General features: G+C 46.4%; 1 protein-coding gene across 1 annotated transcript; it reads right to left on the bottom strand.

Annotated features, from left to right (window-relative positions):
* Positions 1-5,706: 5,706 nt before the first annotated feature.
* On the bottom strand, positions 5,707-17,113 carry LOC112117249 (SUN domain-containing protein 3-like; the record flags this gene model as incomplete). Its single annotated transcript, XM_026646734.1, has 9 exons — positions 5,707-5,826; positions 6,707-6,796; positions 7,816-7,983; positions 10,250-10,365; positions 10,966-11,050; positions 14,858-15,017; positions 15,543-15,583; positions 15,950-16,011; positions 17,043-17,113. Coding segments are annotated over 9 exons (913 nt in total), but the record flags the coding sequence as incomplete, so codon positions are not given.
* Between the last annotated feature and the right edge of the window lie 1,447 nt (positions 17,114-18,560).

Below are 18,560 nucleotides of genomic sequence, written 5' to 3'. Positions count from 1 at the left end.
GGAGCAGAGGGCATCTGTCTTAACTGCTACCACTTTTGACTCTCTATTTCCTGCCTAGTGGGGTTCTGGCAGAGCAGAAAGAAGCCAAAGTGTTGGTTACGACCAAAGCATTGAAAACTGCCAAATAAAAGCCCCCGGTCCTGGATTTTGTTCCTGAAATGAGAACAAAACAGACATGCCAATTAGCCACGTGAGAACTTCCAAAGGTTCAGAGTTCAGATTCACTCTGGAGAATCACTACACCGGTTCTGGATAAAATAAGAAACCCTCTCTCTGAATCTCTGCCCAGAACTCACCTTTTATTAATTCCATGGAAGGCAAGGCTACTCAGCAACTCCCAGGATTAAGCTCCCAAAGCCTGAAAATTATTTAAGATGTAGGTTACAAGTATTTATGAAATGAACCAACCTACAGAAATAAGCACCCGAGAGACACTATACACGCTCAGAGTATCATTATTTGTATGCAATTTTGCTGTCAGTTGTCTCCTTTCTGAAGGAGCTGAGCTGTCTCTCTCTGAACTGATGGAGCAGCACATTTGTCTTTTGAAGCGAGACTAATCTTTCTGTTACTTCTAGAGATTAGTTTCATCGGCTGACTGCAACAAGGCTTGAGATTTTCCATTAACACTCAAAAGACTACATTTTAAACGAACGTTAAAGGAGTGAGCTGCACACAGGGATTTAGCCATATGCCTTCCATTAATGGAAATGCGGATTGGGCAGCTAAATCCCTGTGAACTGCACTGAAAGTTTACCCCTGAGATTGTGGCACAAAAGCAGTAAAACTCAGTGGATGTATTTAATCAAGCTCCTTTTCTCCACGTTACAGAAATTAAATACATGTTTTCCATGGGAAGCAATGTATTAACCATTGCTTCATTATTCCAGTTGGTAGGGATTGTACCACAGGTGAGCTAGTTTGGTTTCCAGCTATGAATTTATCAGTTCTTAGCTAACACCTACAGCCTTGGCCAGAGCTGGCACTTGGTTTACCAGCATCACAACCTAAATATGGAATTCAAAGCCTAACTTCAAGCACCCATTTTCACCAATCCTGGCCATAGTCTTCTCATTTTAGTGCACACCCTCTGCTCCCGCTTCCTTCGCTAGGATTATACATGCTCCTTGCCTATGTGCGCGTGTTTAAGTGGAATTCCCAAAATACAACAGCATTATTCTCCATCCATTTTCAGAGGGGAAAAGCAAAGTGGGCCTAGATTTGGTGCTATGTTGCAGCCTTTGGATTTCTTCTCCAATCACTGTAACAGGGCTAATGAATTACTTAGGTAAGTCTCACATCCATCAAGGGAAGAACAGATAGCTATAGCTAAACTGTTGGTTCTCTCTCACATTAAAATCTGTATTGCAAATAAAAACTGTGTTCAGCCAGCATGAGCCTTTAGACAAAATCACCAGAGATGTCTGTTTTGCCATCAACCGACACCCTAAAGGAACATCCATTATGCTGATGAACTCCTGTCCCATTTTTTTAAATAATACAGGGCATCCTATTTCGTATAGTATGGTTTATTTGTTCTGAAGTGTATCTTTTTTTTTAAATGATGCTCAACTTGCTCCTGATTAGCACAGCTAAGATGCGGCTTTAATGAAATGATTAATTGATTCAGCAGGGTATGCAGACACACAAACAGCTGCTTCAACAGATACAAAAGAATCTCCCTCAAATAAAATCACTAACAGGAGGCAGTCCCCATGGATACGGGTTAATTATAAGACTGATTAGAATATGAAAGGATGGCTGATTCCACAGTTCAGTAGTTGACAAAGTATTTTGTTTTAAATACAAAATCGTTAGCCAAACATAAACTATGAGCCAGATCCTGAGCTGGTATAAATCAGCAAAGATTCATTTAAGTCAATGGATTTATCTTGATTTGCACCACCTGGGGATCTGGTCCCTAGTGTTCTAATTATACAGAACAGCCAAAAAGTTGGAACAGAATTTAAAGTAGTGGAATGACACTGAGTCTAAATGACTGTTACTACTCACTGATGCCCTTGTGTCTGTTCACTTGATAAACATGAAACATATGGCTTAATATCATATCTATTGTCTGTGCAATGCCATGTGCAAGTGACTTGTTCGGAAGAGCTGCAGAATTACAGCTCTTAAAAAGTACTGGCTGGATCACGCTATGGGGAAGAACTAGAAGAATAATCTTTAAAGGTGATTGGGTGTGTAATGGCATAATTGTGGAGGAGACAGTCTGGATTATAATTAGATACCATATCCCCATAGATATGGAAGCAGAAGCTACAAGTTAGGCAGGGAAAGGGGGAAAGAAGTATATTTGGTATCACATGGAGAAACAGGAGAATAAGGAAGTGAGAGGAACATAGCAAAATGAAAGATGCCATGAAGACCCAGAATTAGATAAAGGGACCAAGGGCTTTGCATCTAAGAAAAAGAGTTGCACTGTGATTACATTAAAATGGTTTTGTAGTTAAGGGAGTAGATGCGATTCAGGAGATCTGGCTTTGATGCCTGGTTTTGTCCCAGCCTCCAGGTGTGATTTAGGGCAAGCCACTTAATTTCTCTGTTCCTAATTTGTCATCTGTAAAATGGGGATGATAATGTTTCCTTCATCCAACCCTCAGTCTATTTTGCCTGTAAGCTTTTTGAAACAAGGACTGTCTTTCACTTCTTGTACATACAGCATCTAGTACAATGGGGCCTTGGTCTCAGGGCTCCCAGATGTTACTGTCATGCCACTGTTAAGAGTAATGTATATGAATGGATAAAAGCTGTAATGCCTTGATCACAGTCCTCCAGATCATCTACACGTCTGTCTTTAACACCATAGCATGAGCCCCTGGCTCTGAGACTAGCTGCTGCAGAGTTTTTTCCCCCCAGTGTAGACATACCCACAGTGCTTTAGAAAGGAGGTAAACATAATTATTTACAGATGGGGAAGCTGAGTCACAGAAAGAGGGAGTGACTTTCCCAAAGTCATGCGACAAGCCAAGAATAAAACCCAGGGGTCTTGTGAACCCCAATCTCTATCCATGGAGCCCCAGTACCCTATCCATGAGGCCACAGTGCCCCTCCACAAAAAATGTTAATAATTCAATGTGTTTCTTTTTATAAAGCAAGCTTTCTATGGTGGCCTTCAGTAAAGAGAATTTGCAAAGAGATAAAGGCCAGACATGAAAACGTTTTCATCCACGGCAGGCGGCTAATAGATCAGTAAAATAACTGGAAAAGTCTAGGGTCCCTTTGGCAGAAGATGGAGGAAGATCATTATTGTGAATAACACTTTATGAGCCAGTGGACTCAGATCCCAGGAGAAGTGTACCATGATCAGTGGAACTGGCATCAGAGGGCCCGTGTTCTCTGGATGGACTGTTATTGAGGGGAAACCAGGTAAAGAGGGAATACGGGGAGTTAGGCAGATGGGCTTACCTTTCTTAGCACTGGTCATGTATCCGTGCCTCAGTTTCCCCACCCTGATGATGTTCCACACACTGCTGAGCCACTGCGGTGCTTGTGGCCCTCCAGTCAAAAGCCAGAAGTCCACGCCCCCTTCCAGGCTTAACACAAAAGTCCAATGGAAACCAAAACACATAGTCTTTCAGCCCTTGCAGAACTCAATTCTTTCTCCCTGTGGTTGCAGGGTGCTTCCTCCCTGGGCTAAACAATATCTTCCCCCTATGGCCTCCAGCTCTTTTTTAGCCTCTCTTCAGACTCCAGTGTCCATTCAGCTCTTCTGGCTCAGCAATCATTGACCCCACTGATGTAGAGCCTGAGAAGGGGGACTTTCGCCCTTACCACATGTTGCAGCCTGGGCCCCTAATTAAGTGCAGTCGGCAATGCCAAGCCTCTTCCTTCTCTCATCACCCCTGCTCTGGGTGATTCTCTGTTCTGCCTCTATGCCCTTTCCAGGATAACCACAGCCATCTTCCTGGCAGCCCTCAGACTTCTGTCTGCATCTCCAGCCAGACCAAAGCTAGGCCTGACCTGCACAAAGCAGCCTCCTCTAGCCTGAGGCATCAGCTTGACCTATATAGCCCCAGTCCAGTTGCATGACTTCCCTGTAGGACCGTCCCTTTCAGATCCTTCTACATGACCATATTTACCACATTCCCTCTGCCTTAAAGGCCCAACGCACCCAATGATGCCCAGGCTTGTGGCATCTGCTCTTCATTACTGATGGTACAAGCTGTAAACCCTGCAGCCAGGTCTGCTTCCCTTGCTGCCAGTGTGTGAAGTGTGACTAACAAACTGCTCCCCACATTCACAGGGAAGCAGCTGCCCTCCGACAGCCCCAGGCATGGTAAGTGGAAGGGGGGGGGCCCAACGTGTGTGAGGGCGAAGGACAGAGGGGGAACCATAGCAGGAGGGGACACCCCAGAGTGACAGGCAGTGTTGCCGCCTTTGTAGGAGACTGTTTGCTTGGTGCTGTCATGCAAATATCCCAATGAATGCTGCTCTTGCAGGGAGTTAGGACCCCCTCTCTCCTCCACACAGCGAGAACCCTCACCCTGTCCTCACCCTCTCACCACTGGCACCAAGACTTCCTGCCCACCTGCCTGTCCACTTCTGGCCTTGGGCTGGCATGTAGCCCTATGCGGCAGCTAAGGAGCTTCTGCTGCCCAGTAGTTGTGAAGCCTGGAAGGAAGGCAGTGGTGGGGAGGGGTTGAATCTGGGCTAGCGGAGACACCAACCCCATCCTCCAGCTCATCACCATCTGTGTCTCCATTCCCCAGAGGAAGGGGCAGGGCTTCCCCTCGGAGGGGTCTTACTGCTTCTCTGATCCCCACTGCTGCAGGAATCAGATGCAGTCCTGGGTCAGATGCAGTCAGGGCGAGAGTGTGGAGCTGCAGTCTTGGTGCAACCCCAATCTCTGTCTCTCATGCTGCAACTGGCATGGGGGAAGAGCCTGCACCCCAAAGCAGTCTTTGCTGGGTGGGGAGGGGGAGGGAACAGTTCAGAACCACAGTGTTGTGGCAACAGCAAGTTTCTGCCTGTCCTGGCACAGCCCCCACAACTTATGATACTCCCTTGTGCCCCCTGCATCTCTATTGATGGGGAGCAGATCTGCTGAGTAAGAAGGGGACAGTTATACATAGTTGCTTTGAGAATCTTAAGTCACAAAGGAAGGGAGAAACTGGGAGTCTAGTAGGAAAAATGTTTCCAAGAATGAAAAGAGTGAAGATCCACAGACTCAGCCACCATTTATCATTTGCTCAGAGATGCACCAATAAGCTATGCAGAGGGTGACTTTCAATGGAGATGAGCTTAGCAAGGCTGTTATTGACTTGGAGGGGGGTTTTCCTGCCTCTGCACCCTGGTCATTCACCCTCCTGGAGCGGACAGTAATGCTCTAGTGCATAGGTGCTGGAAATAGGGCTGCTGCTGCATGCCCTGGCTTGAAGTGGTTTCCATCATGTACAGGGTTTACATTTTGGTTCAATGGCTCTCAGCCCCCCCACTATACAAATTGTTCCAGCACCTCTGCTCTTGGGTTTTTCTAGAGGATCCTGCAAGATGTAGAGCTTTTCAATGCATATAAGCAATTGAGACTCATTTTGCCAATATTCATGACTCTGCACGTATCCAATTTAAATGTTGTTTATTTCTTTAACAGAACAGAGGAGAGTCACTAGTTGACAAAATCTGTCATTTTTAGATGCCTTTACTTTTCTGATGGTGTTCTCACTGCATGTCTTCTTACTACAGGCCTCAGCCCTTGTCTGTCATCTTCCCATGTACCCTGACTCGATAAACACAAGTGTACTCTGGGTTGCCCCAGTTACTCAGCACATTGAATTTTATGTAAACAAAAGATTTGGAAAGTTCACTCTGAAATTAAAAAAAGAAGTTACTTTAAACAGTTTTCTTTAGTCCCAGTTCCGTCTCTATATTAACCCTACTATTGGACCAAATTCAGCCCTGAGGTAAGAGGACAAAATTCTCATTGAAATTAATGGGAACTGTGCTGACTTATACCAGGTCTAAGCTTGTCTCAATGTATGTCAAATCAAACTCCAGAGCTTGGAAAGTCTTTAGCACCAACTATAGAAAGCTGAAATTCTCTGCAGAAATCAGCTGCGGTGCGGGCCCGGAACAACAGGAAATTTCAACTACCGTGAAGTAAATCATTGCCTCTCCAGCTTTGTGTTCTTTCTTTCTTCCCTGAGCCCCTTTACTTCACTGCTATGTTCAGGCTGGTACTAATGAAACCTAGGTGTTTCAAAAACCCAGCTGCCTAGCTTCTTAAGCACCTTCCCTCCATTGCTTCTGGTACAAAAGGTTGGGGGAGAGAAAGATGGCTGATTCAGGGAGAAAAGTAGAAGTAAGGAAGAACAGAGTCTAAGTTCAACTCTGATGTACACTGATGTGTCGCCTCTGAAGTTGGTGAAGATGCACCTGCTTGCTGAGTTTGGCCCTACAAATATTTTGCTCCCTGCAAAGCCACTGTCTTCTGCAACTTAGAATGACTGTTGCGGAAGCGGGACTTTGCCAAAAGGGGAGAATTCAGCCAGGGGCCCCCCTTGAAACCAAGTTCACACAGGAACTGGGGGTATCATCTCTCCCTTCCCACATCCTCACACAATACAGTTCTGTTCTCTAAAAACACCAATTTAACCACTTTGGAATCTCCTCTCCTCTCCAAGACCTGGTAGGCAAACCTGTATGCATACAGTGTCATCTGCCCCAATCTCACCACCCTTTAAAGTACCTTCAGTTGGAAAGTTTGAATGGTCTCTTTTCCTGAGTCATACATAAAAGTTCCCAGTAGAGTTTCTTTCCCAGTTTCCTCATCCAGTCCCTAAAATCAGAATGGGAAGACAGCTGGAAGGAATGATGATGTATTGGAATGTAAACATTCCGAGACCCCCACCATGGCCGGATGAGCCCTGGCCAGCCTGGCTGAGCCACCCTGAGCCCCAGACTCCCCGCCCGAGCCACCCTGAATCCTGGGCCACTGGCTCTGAGCCACCAGCCACCCCAAGTCCCCAGCCCACTGGCCACCCTGGGCCACCGGCTCACCACAGCCTGCCAGCTGTGTCCAACCGCCCCGGGCCCCAGCCGTCTGGAGTCCCAGGCCCGCCCGCCCATGTCCCCATCAGCTTCAGGGGAGAAGAGGAGTGAGGGCAGGAAGAGGAGCAGCGTGGGCAGGGCCACAGGGGAAAAGCAGGATGCGGGAGTGGGGTTTTGGGGCAGAGCGTGGGTGGGGCCACAGCCTGGTCGCCCTTCCTGCAGCGGTGCTCCAAAGGCAGCAGACCAGCAGTGTGCCTCCAGAGGGAGGTGCGCCACAACCTGTTTGGGGAGGGTTGGCCTCCCCTGGCTTATTATACCCGCCACCCATGCTCGTAGCATGAGCCCGGTGAGCTCAAGTCAGTTGACCCCAGGCCCTGAGATTCGCTGTGGTCTTTTTTTTTCAGTGTAGATGTACCCTAAGTCTCTGCTGCAATTGCAATTTCAAGTGAGCTCCCCTAAACCTATTGGACAGGGTTGCTGTGTGATGATATTAAACAGCTGTTGCTTCCACTTAAGAGGTGGATGATGTCATCCTTCTGAATCCTTTACCAATAGCACACAGATGTTGTGAGGCTTAGTTATTATTTGTAAGGCCACTTTGAGATACTCAGACAAAAAGTACTATAGAAATGAACATTGTTAGTAGTGATAAAATTACCACCTCATCTGAAAAAATTCCTTAAACTTGTGCACAGTTGCAAAGAGAACAGGTCTGATATCCTATAAACAGACATACAAAGCAAGTCTCTTTTCTTGTATTTACCCACCATAAAATTCCAGTTTAAAAAGTTAAAGGCAGATACTCACACATACAGCAAAATCCTTTGGGGCACTAGTTACATCTCCAGAGGGAGAGATTGCCTTAGAGATGTGCTGGAGTGTAACAGCGGTTGGGTAAATTTTTTCAGGCAACTTAATTACTACCTGACCCTGAGATCCTTGGAAAGCCCAGCAGTTTCCAGGGTGAACGTCTGGCTGGAAGCAGAAACCAACTCCAATTAACACTGATGGATTAACACATCCCACATACAAGTGTATTCAGTGAAAAGCACAAAAAATGGTGTCTTCTGTTATTTGACTTTATGCTGGTAAATTAATACAGTTCTATCAAATCTACAAAAATGTAGATTTCCTTGCCTGTCTATCACCTGAACAGAGAGCTTTAATATTTTATGACATTTAGCTCATAGATCAAACCTGAGACTTTCTTATTATTTATTATAGGGAAAATTGCCTTTCCAACAACACTTGAACTTAGGCCATAGCACCATCAGAGTCAATAAAGTTCCATCTTTCTACTACACATCTGAACTGGGGCCCAAGAATGATTTTTAAATCCGGCCAGAGGTGTTTGCAGTCATTCAAAGCATGAGTCTAAAGATTAAAGATCACAGACAACAGACGAGAACGTGGCTTTCAGTGGTGTTAAGTACAAATGCCAGCAGGAAGTTGGGACAAAGAAATAACATCCACATCAAAGAGATTTTTGTTGTGATACAGTAATTCTTCCACTACTGGGAGCAAATGGTTTCTATGAACTAAAGTGCTGTAACTAGCCCGAGTGTACCCAGGAACCTGGTGAAGAAGGCTATAACATAGTCAGAGTGGTACACATTGGAGGTTGCTCCCAGTGGGCCTAATTCACCCTCATAAAAAAAACTCATGCCATAATGTTGGGTTTACAGGAAATTACTTGATTTCTTCACCCTTCTTGGAGGAAGAAAGGGAATCGCTACTATTACTTATTATTGATGATGTCTATTGCATTAGTGCCTAGAGACCCCAAGGACAATCAGGGGCTCGTGGTGCTAAGACACTAAGAAACGTTGAGGGAGACATGGCCCTTGCCCTAAAGATCTTACAATCTAAGGTCCCAATCCAGTACCCACAGACGTTAATGGGAATCTTTCCAGTGACTTCAGAGGGCACTGGATCAGTTCCTAAGGAGGCAAGCAACATATGAAGGGCGGAGGAGAGAAAGACAATTAAAATGTATAGATTTTTATATGCATTAACTACATATTTATGCCCTGGGGTTTTTAGTCTGTATAAATAAAGAAGCGAGAACTCCACTGATGTCAGTGGGCTTCAGATCAGGCTCAAAGGCCCTCATCCACAAAGATACTTAGGTGCCTAAACCCCAGACTTAGGCACCTATGTCTTGGGTTTAGGTGCTTATGTTCCAGTTTAGGCTTCACTGCGATCCAAAAAATTTCTGCCGAATGTTGTAGGTGCCTAATCTGACTCGGTGCCAAAGTCTTCTGGGTAAAAGTTCCATTGGCAACTATGTTTCTGCCTGTAAATATGTGCACTGATGCCTCTCTCTAGGCCACCAGACACCTATCTCACATCAAAGCCTGAGCAAGAAAGAGAGAGAGAGAGAGAGAGAGTACAGTGCAGTATAGTGGTTAGGGCACCAGCTGGGAGGTGGGAGACCTGTGTCCAGTCCCCCACGTCAATGACTCATTTATCCACAGCAGAACAGCTTCAACAAGAGAGACTGAGGAAGCCACACATCAGAATATACCATAGCTCAGTGGTTAGAGCATTCTCGGGAGAAGACCCCTGTTCAAATTTCTTCTCTCCCCCTGCAGAGGGGAGAATTTAATCTGGGTCTCCAACATGTCAGGTTAGTGCTCTAACCACGGGGCTAAAAGTTATAAGGTGGGAACCTCCTCCTCTGGCCCTTTTATGTGGAGCAAGGTAGGCACCTAACTCATTCTCACAAGAAATGACTTGGGCACCTAAGCCATCTAACTCCAGGAGAGAGGTTCCCCTTGTGAATCACTAATTAGAATCAGGCACCTATCGCCAAGAGAGGGGAGGGGCTTAGGACACCCCTCTCTCATCAGCATCTCCCATCGGCTAGCTTAGGAGACTCCCTGCCTAGCATGATGACTTTTGTGGATCCCATTGTAAGTTGCCTATCTCTTCCTATTCATTGTATAGGAAGCCTGGGTGCCTAAAACAGGCTTTGTGGCTCACAGTGTTGTTCCTGTGATTTTTCAGGCACCTAAAAGTTAGGTGCCATGGTACTGAGCATTGCAACACCTAATTCCCTTTGTGGGTGTGGGTTTAAATGCAAGTTATCTACACCCGACTGCCCCTCAACCTTTCCTTAATTAGTTGGCTAACTAATTGTAGGTTCATTACTGAAGAACAGGTTTCTTGAGAAAGTTTTTGAATGAGGACATTTGAAAGTAGTATAAGAGAATACACAAAGTAGACAGATGTGCTCTACCTGTAAAATAGTATCTGGAGGGTTTGCAGAAGAAAAGAACCATGAACCAAAACAACACCCCTCTGTTCTCCCAAGTTCAAAACTCTTAGATGTTCTGCCTGTATCAATGGTGGCACCTGCAATTAAAATATGAATAGATTAAGAAAGGCCAGACCCTATTACAAGCAGTGGATTACAAAATATTTCTAATGTTACATATAGACCATCAGTCTATCCATCCTATGTTCCTCACGATGGCATCTGAGTTCCTAGGTGTCAAAGAAAAAGAGTGGCTACAATATCTTATGGCTGGATTTATGTCACAATATGATGTAGAGAACATCCCATAATGATCTGATATGGAGATTAGCATGGTATAAATGATGAATCAATATCTAGAATGGGTTTATGTCACACTATTGTAAGGAAAATCAAGATCTCCCATTCACCTTTGGTGAAGTGCATAAATCAGTGCAGAGGAGAAGAATGTCTCAGATACTTTTTAAAAGTTCATAACAACATTACCAGAGACATCATGGTCTAGTGGTGAGGGAAGAGGACAGGGATTCTGCTGACTTGGGTTGTATCCCTGACTCTGCCACTGACTTCCTGTCTGAACATAGGCAAGTCAACTTAGCACCTCTGTGTCTCAGTTTCCCCAGTTTGTTAAGGAGGAATAACTATACTTATCATTGTAAAGGTGCTATATAAGAGCAGAATGCTATTAGTATCCTTACCTATGGATTTCTGAGCCCAGTCAGGCATCTGGATATGGTCCTCATAAACCTTCTTAAATGCTACATTTATCATCTCTAGCACTTGCTGAAAAAAAAGAGAAGACATAAGGTAATGACGGGAAAGATATTTGCAAACAACATAAACACTCACGGGCACTTAAGGTGAAATACTCAGTGTCAATGAGAAAAATCACAATAAAACACACAACGGTAACTTCCATCTCAAAGAAGTTTTCCCAGTAACTGTTGGAAGGATATAAACTCATTCAGCTACTGAGGTGGAGGCCACACAGTAAAGCTCTCCACTGCTGTGTCAGAGACCTGGGTTTGGTTTCCACATCATTCTATTGTTCGAGAGGCCAGCTGACTGTGAGAGCACCATGAATACCAGCCAGTCCCCAGAATGCGAGAAAGAGTATTTCACCACTCAGTAATGATCCAGATAGAGAGCTAAGAAGAGGCACTGATGGGGAAGTCTTATATACTCTTCCGCTAAAGTTGGTGGCTCAGTTAAAAGTGACTTTGAGAATAGGTGTCAAGGCTAAGGAATTGAAATGATCAAGTCTCCATGATGGGAAGAGAGGGTTAAGTTAAAAAACAAAAACTAGCCCTTATTATTATAAGATGTACTTATACAGTGTTTCCATCCAAGGAGTTCAAAGCACTTCATAAAGACAGGGAAGTATTATCTCAGTTGTACAAATGGAACAATAAATGCATAAAAAGCTTAAGAGACATGCCCACGGTCACAAAGCAAGACAATGGCGGAGTCAGGGTGTGACAGGGTGATGGGCAAAGGGTTGCTGATTCAGCCTTCTGTCACGCCAGCTTCCATTTAGGGGAATAAATTAATGCTGGCTGGACGTAATCGGGCCCTAATTGAGGAAGCAGAGACAGCTGTTGCCTAATTAGCCTGGGGCTGTATGAAAGCCTCAGAAGGAAGAAGCCGGGGGCAGGGGCAGAAAGAAAGGGAAATAGGGGGAATAGCTCTTTCCTCCTGCCTGCAGACAGTGAAGAGCCACCTGTATATGGTGAAATGGTGGTGGGAACAAGTCTGTGAATAAACTGCATGAGTGGTTACTAACCCCAGGGTCTCAGAGTGATTTTGTGACTCTAGCAGAGGTGGGACTCAAGGGAGCCCTGCTGTGCTGTGCTACAGGTGGGGGTTTGTCTGGGATCCCATGCCAGAGCAAGTGTTTGGCAGTTCGGAGATGGAGGAGAGCCTGCAATGGCTGGTCAAGCAGCAGGAGGAGGTGCAGAAGGCAATGCAGAGTTTTCAGCAAGCCCACCAGCTGGAGAGACAGGCCTTGCTCACCTGGCAGGCAAAACAGCAGAAGAGCCTGCAGGACTCATCTGCTGTTCTGGGAGCAGGCTGGCATCCAATAGCAGCTCCTGCAGAAAGTGATGAGTCCAATGAGAGGGGATGGCATTTGGGCGCCGGGCTTAGGACTGTGTAAAATGGGCCCGACAGATGACCCTGACGCCTTCCTAGGCACATTTGAGTGGGTAGCTGTGGGAGCTGGATGGGATAGGGCAACCTCAGCCCTGCGACTAGCTCCCTACCTAGCCGGCGAAGCCCAAGCAGCCTGCATGGCCCTAAGTGAAGAGCAGGCCAGGAATTATGAAGCGGTAAAGGCAGTCATCCTGGATTGGGCAGGGCTGTCCATGGAGAAGTATGGCCAGAAGTTCTGGTCGGCGAGGTGGATGGGGGGTGGGTTGCGGCCCTGGGCATTCGCCCAAAAGTTAATGGACTGGGCCACCTGCTGGCTGAGGCCAGACACCCAGACAGTGGGGGAGATCATGGACATGCTCGTCCTAGAGCAGTTTTTACAGGGCCTCCCTGAGAACATAAACGTGTGGGTGAGGAGGCATCAACCAAATATGGTAGAGGCGGCCATAAAGGTTACGGAGGAGTACACGGAGGCAGATTTCCCCAGGAAGGAGGGATGGCCGTGCAAGGAAGTGGAGACCGGGAGAAGGCCCAGAAAACCCCCTCACCGGGGAAGGGCCCGGAGAACAAACGGGAGGACACCCGAGTGGCTCCCATGGGATCCAGGTCGGTTGTCTGCTGGCAGTGCGGATGACCAGGACACAAGAAGGGGGACTCCCCGCACATGGATTGTGGGTGGGCAGAGCTTTGTGGCTGGGCAAATGCTGGAGGGCAGGGGAAGGGGCGGAAGCCATCCACCATTCCAGTAATGGTGGGGAGGAAACTCCAGCAAGGCCTGGTGGATTCAGCCTTGGCCTGCTCCCTGGTACAAAGGAAGCTGGTAGGGCCGCACTGGTGGATTCCCGGTGTGAAGATGGACTTAGAATGCGTCCATGGGGATAGGAGTAAATACCCTATGGCCCGGGTGCCCCTTGAGGTTTGGGGCAGGTTTAAGTGGCAGTGGGTTGGGGTAGTAAAGGGCCTGCCTTGCATGGTGGTGGTGGGTATGGACTGGGACCCCTTCCCAGGAGGGAAGATGGGCAGAGGGAGAAAGCCCAAGATAGGAAAAATGGGAGATCCGAGTAGAAAACCCCTAGACAACAGAGCCCAAGAAAAGAGAAGGAAGCTATGGGCGAGACGTCCACCCAGGGTCCTTGACTGGAGAGCAAGGCACAGTGGAGGCCCTTAATAGCGGACCCCCAAAGGAAGAGACCCAGGCCCCACTGGACAAGCTTGGGGGACAGGAAATACTGAATGTCCGGAAGAGGACCATGACCAACCCCAAACTCCTGATGGAAGGGAAGGGGGGAAACCAGGGGAACACCCAGGGGGCTGTGAATGGTGCAAGGACCTGTGGGTTGTGGGGGAGCTGTGGGGCTGTCCACCCCCCACACAATGTAGTTTCTGTGGGTAGGGGATGGAGGAACCCCACACGGCAAACCCTGGGACTGACATGTTAGAGGAAGGAGAGGATGCAGAAAGGCAAATCAGGTGGTTGAAGAAGGGGGAGGTGTGTGATAGGGTGCTGGGCAAAGGGTTGCTGATTCAGCCCTCTGTCATGCCAGCTCCCACTTAGGGGAATAAATTAGAGCTGGCTGGAGGTAACCTGGCCCAAATAGGTGGCAGTTGTCTCTGCTTCCCCAAATTAGCCTGGGGCTATATAAAAGCCTCAGTGGAAGGAAGCCAGGGGGGAGCAGAAAGAAAGGGGGAAAGGCAGGGAGGTAGCTCTTCCCTCCTGCCTGCAGACGATGAAGGGCCAACTGTATATGGTGAAACAGTGGTGGGAACAAGTCTGTGAATAAACTGCATGAGTAGTTACTAACCCCAGGGTGACTTTGTGAATCTAGCAGAGGCAGGAGCCAAAGGGGGCCCTGCCACGCTCTGCTACACAGGGATACAACCCAGCTTTCCTGACTCTCAGTTCAATGCCTTAATTACTACACTCACTGCCTCTGAAATTAAGTTTGCTATCCTGTAGTGTAAGAGACACCTCATACCTCTAGCTGCAGTTTGGGATCAACTGTTTAAGGACTTTGGGATTCCAGATTATACATTTCCAGGAACAAGTAGGAACCTAAACAACGTTACTGGTATAGTGCCACCCACATGGTAATGTTCAGTGTTACACTTACGAGACATTTTGGTGAGAAATGCCATAATTACCAAAGTTCTAGCAGATTCTGTCAGAGCACAGCAGTGAGAAATCTCCAAGAGTGAGATTTTCAAAAGTGCTCCGCACTGGCGCAACTCTGCTCCCAGCAAAGTCAATGGTAAATCTCCCACTGACTTCAATGGAAGCAGTGTCAGGCCAGCGCTGAGTGTTTTGAAAATCCCATCCCTAATGTTCAGGTCCATAGCAAGGACTAACAGGCCCTAATTGGCTAGGAACTGTGTGACAGGAAGCAGTGTGAGGGTATGGGAAGAGCTACAGAAAGGTCTAATTATACAATTCCAGCCTCTTACATCCCTGTTCTCTCCTGGGATGTCACTCTCCTCCAGGATTTCTTGAACAGAATGCAGGATGCCCTCCATCACACCATTGATCTCTGCACGCAGATGCTGCATCTGCTCTTTAATATGTTCTATTTCATGGACTTTTTCTTCCAATGAAGTATGTGACTGCCTTGAAAACATGGAAATACAGATATTAGACACTATTCTGCATAATAAATAAATAAATAAATTTGTTAGTCTCTAAGGTGCCACAAGTACTCCTGTTCTATTCTGCATTCAGTGAGAACAGGAGACTGCAAATACACCCGTGCCTCTCTTTTCGCTGGTCAGATGGACAAACTTGCCCCATTCCCTCCATTTTGAGGAGAATGAGTTTTCATTGATACCAGATGTAATGTGGGCAGAACCTCTGCTGCCTTCGTGCACTTGGAGTACTGTGGAGTCTTAACCTGAGACTGCATTCTTGAGGACATCATTGTCATCACAAGGGATAGAACCCAGGACCTCCAGCTGCAAAAGCAAGAGCCCGTGTACTGCTTCAGTAAAGGGAGTCACTCTATTAGTTAAGTAAGCCAGCTCTAATCCTCAGAGTGAACCAGCTACTAGGAGACATAATCGTGCACATTTAGCCAGAGAGTTAGTGACACCTCCACTGAAGTAGGGAATAAATTCATTGTCAAGAAATCCCTCTTACCACAGTGACTTCAGCTCTGTTTCGTGTAGCTCTGTTGTTTCCTGTAAGAGAAAGGCAAGCAAATATACTAACCACTAATACAGCCTCAGTGGAGACTTCTCAAGGTAGGCAGGGTAGACGTTCCTTCCTTTCTTTGGAGTTAGATACAATACGCCCAATGAATTGACACCAGTAATCCCAGTGCATATAGGGAGTCGCATCCTGCAGCCCCGACTTTTCCCTTATACGGTACTGGCAAAAGTCTTATTAACGTTAATGGCCATTCTGCCTGTTTGATGAAAGTGCAAAAACTGCAGGAGCCTGCCACAGATGCTGTGGGTTGCAACTTTGTCTAGGAAGGCAATTACTGAAGCTGCTTCTCATTTTGGCTCAGAGGAGGTTCTTTTCCTGTCCCAAGAGACACTTACCTGTGATGCTAGTCCCTCTGCTAATCTCCTGGACGATAGTGAGCCAACACAGTAAATACCTGCTGCAAATCACACATACAACAGAGAATTATTTCACCAAGATTTGTAATCACCACCAAGGCCAGGTTATCTACTTCCAAACCCACATGATAACATGTTAGCTACGGAGAGCTGAAGTTGGGGTGCATACAGCTCTGAAAAAACTGTGCTCCAGCCTATCAGACTTATGCCCAGCCCCAGAGATCCACATACCCATGACATGATTATTGCAACTCAATATATCTAGGAATGCTGCCACATCCACCAGCTCCAACTGGTACAGAATGCAGCAGCCAGTCTGCAAGACAACACTGGTCACGGTGAGCACATCTCCCCGATACTCCTCTCTCTGAATTGTCTCTCCTCTGAAAAGAGTTCAGGTCTAGGTCTCTGTCCTGACATTCAAAGCCATCCCTGGGATTGGCCCTGGCTATCTGAGATTGTCTCCCTTTTCATATGTGTGACCTCCCAGAATGTTCCTCCTGAACAATGCAATGTCATGTTGACCAATAATGGGAGGCTCCTGAGGAGGAAAGACAGAACTTTCAAAGGAGCTGGTTCTAGACTATGGAACTCACTTGTTCCCACAAGAGATATGAATGTCCAGAGTCCTCACTCACCACATTCAGGACTAAATGTGGAACTTAGCTCTTCAACTTCGCTTTCTTCACAAGAAAGGAGTTCCTCGCACAGAAAAAAATCTCAGCATACTACCCACCTACTCTGTCTTCCACAACCCAACCTATCCCCATTCCTCCCCCAAACTTATCAACTAACCAACCTATTTACTCCAGCAGGATGGCAAGGAAAAGAAAGGGTGATTGCGATTGTTATTTGGAAATACTGGGAGGTGCTTGGAGGTGTTTTTGGCCATGGAATTATCTAGGTAGAGAGTGAAGAAAAACACACACACATAAAATAGTAGAGTGAGCTCTAGTCATAAGAATCCCTAAATCAATGCAATTAGATTAATTCAGTAAGCAGGCATTTTTGTTTCTAAACTGGAAGTTGAGATTAGACCTTTACATGTCCCCTGAATTCCATGAATACTCACCATAAATGATTGGAACCAGCAACAACAGGATCTTGAAGAATTTCTTGCCATTCTGCAAGGTGATTAGGTCTCTGAAGGAGACCAAGTACAGAGTTATCACAGCATCCATACACACCCATACAATCTTGTTCTGATATTGCATTTATTTGGGCTGGGGCAAATCCTGTAACCCCCATTGCAGGCTAATAGCACCCATTTGGAAGCAGAACTGATGTGGTTCTGCTCTGAAGTGAGGGCTTAGTTGCAGACAGCTTGCATAAAGGTCCCTTCCTCCTGCGTTCCATAGAAGATTCTGTGTGCCCTAATCTAAAATGCAGCAGAATTGGGGATAGGGTGGGGATGAGGCAAAGAGGAAGCAAGATATGGCTGATGGATCTGTGACTAGCGAAACCGGGCCAGAGAGACTGGTCAAATCATATCCATGGACTTTGAGGGAAGAAGCATCAGCCAGAGGCTACTGGGGCCCTTAGGCTTCAATAGCAGCCATGTACTCTATACCCCTGGGCCTCACAGCACTCTCCTCTGATTAGCTCATTTACTCAGGCTGTTTTCAGGGACTGAGATTTTGGCCAATGGCAGGTCTAGGTAGAGAGTGAGCAGAGGGACTTTAAAAAGCAACAGAGGGTCCTGTGGCACCTTTAAGACTAACAGAAGTATTGGGAGCATAAGCTTTCGTGGGTAAGAGCCTCACTTCTTCAGATGCAACAAGTGAGGTTCTTACCCACAAAAGCTTATGCTCCCAATACTTCTGTTAGTCTTAAAGGTGCCACAGGACCCTCTATTGCTTTTTACAGATTCAGACTAACACGGCTACCCCTCAGAGGGACTTTGTTACTATTTGGTTTCATGAGCAGCTGCTACAGAACTGCACAGAACCTGTCCAAGTGACAATCTGAACAGTAGCCAATGTGAATGATCTGGACAAATTGGAGAAATGGTCTGAGTTAAACAGGATGAAGTTTAACAAAGACAAATGCAAAGTGCTCCACTTAGGAAGAAAAAAATCAGTTTCACACATACAGAATGGGAAGAGACTGTCTAGGAAGGAGTACGGCAGAAAGGGATCTAGGGGTTATAGTGGACCACAAGCTAAATATGAGTCAACAGTGTGATGCTGTTGCAAAAAAAGCAAACATGATTCTGGGATGTATTAACAGGTGTGTTGTGAGCAAGACATGAGAAGTCATTCTTCCGCTCTACTCTGCTCTGGTTAGGCCTCCGCTGGAGTATTGTGTCCAGTTCTGGGCACCGCATTTCAAGAAAGATGTGGAGAAATTGGAAAGGGTCCAGAGAAGAGCATTAAGAATGATTAAAGGTCTTGAGAACATGACCTATGAAGGAAGGCTGAAAGAATTGGGTTTGTTTAGTTTGGAAAAGAGAAGACTGAGAGGGGACATGATAGCAGTTTTCAGGTATCTAAAAGGGTGTCATAAGGAGGAGGGAGAAAACTTGTACACCTTAGCCTCTGAGGATAGAACAAGAAGCAATGGGCTTAAACTGCAGCAAGGGAGGTCTAGA

This window comes from Terrapene carolina, unplaced genomic scaffold (assembly GCF_002925995.2).
Source record: "Terrapene carolina triunguis isolate 2854851 unplaced genomic scaffold, T_m_triunguis-2.0 Scaffold40575, whole genome shotgun sequence".
Taxonomy (NCBI): domain Eukaryota; kingdom Metazoa; phylum Chordata; order Testudines; family Emydidae; genus Terrapene; species Terrapene triunguis.
The sequence above is the reverse complement of the archived record's forward strand: the minus strand, read 5'-3'. Positions and strand labels throughout refer to the sequence as shown.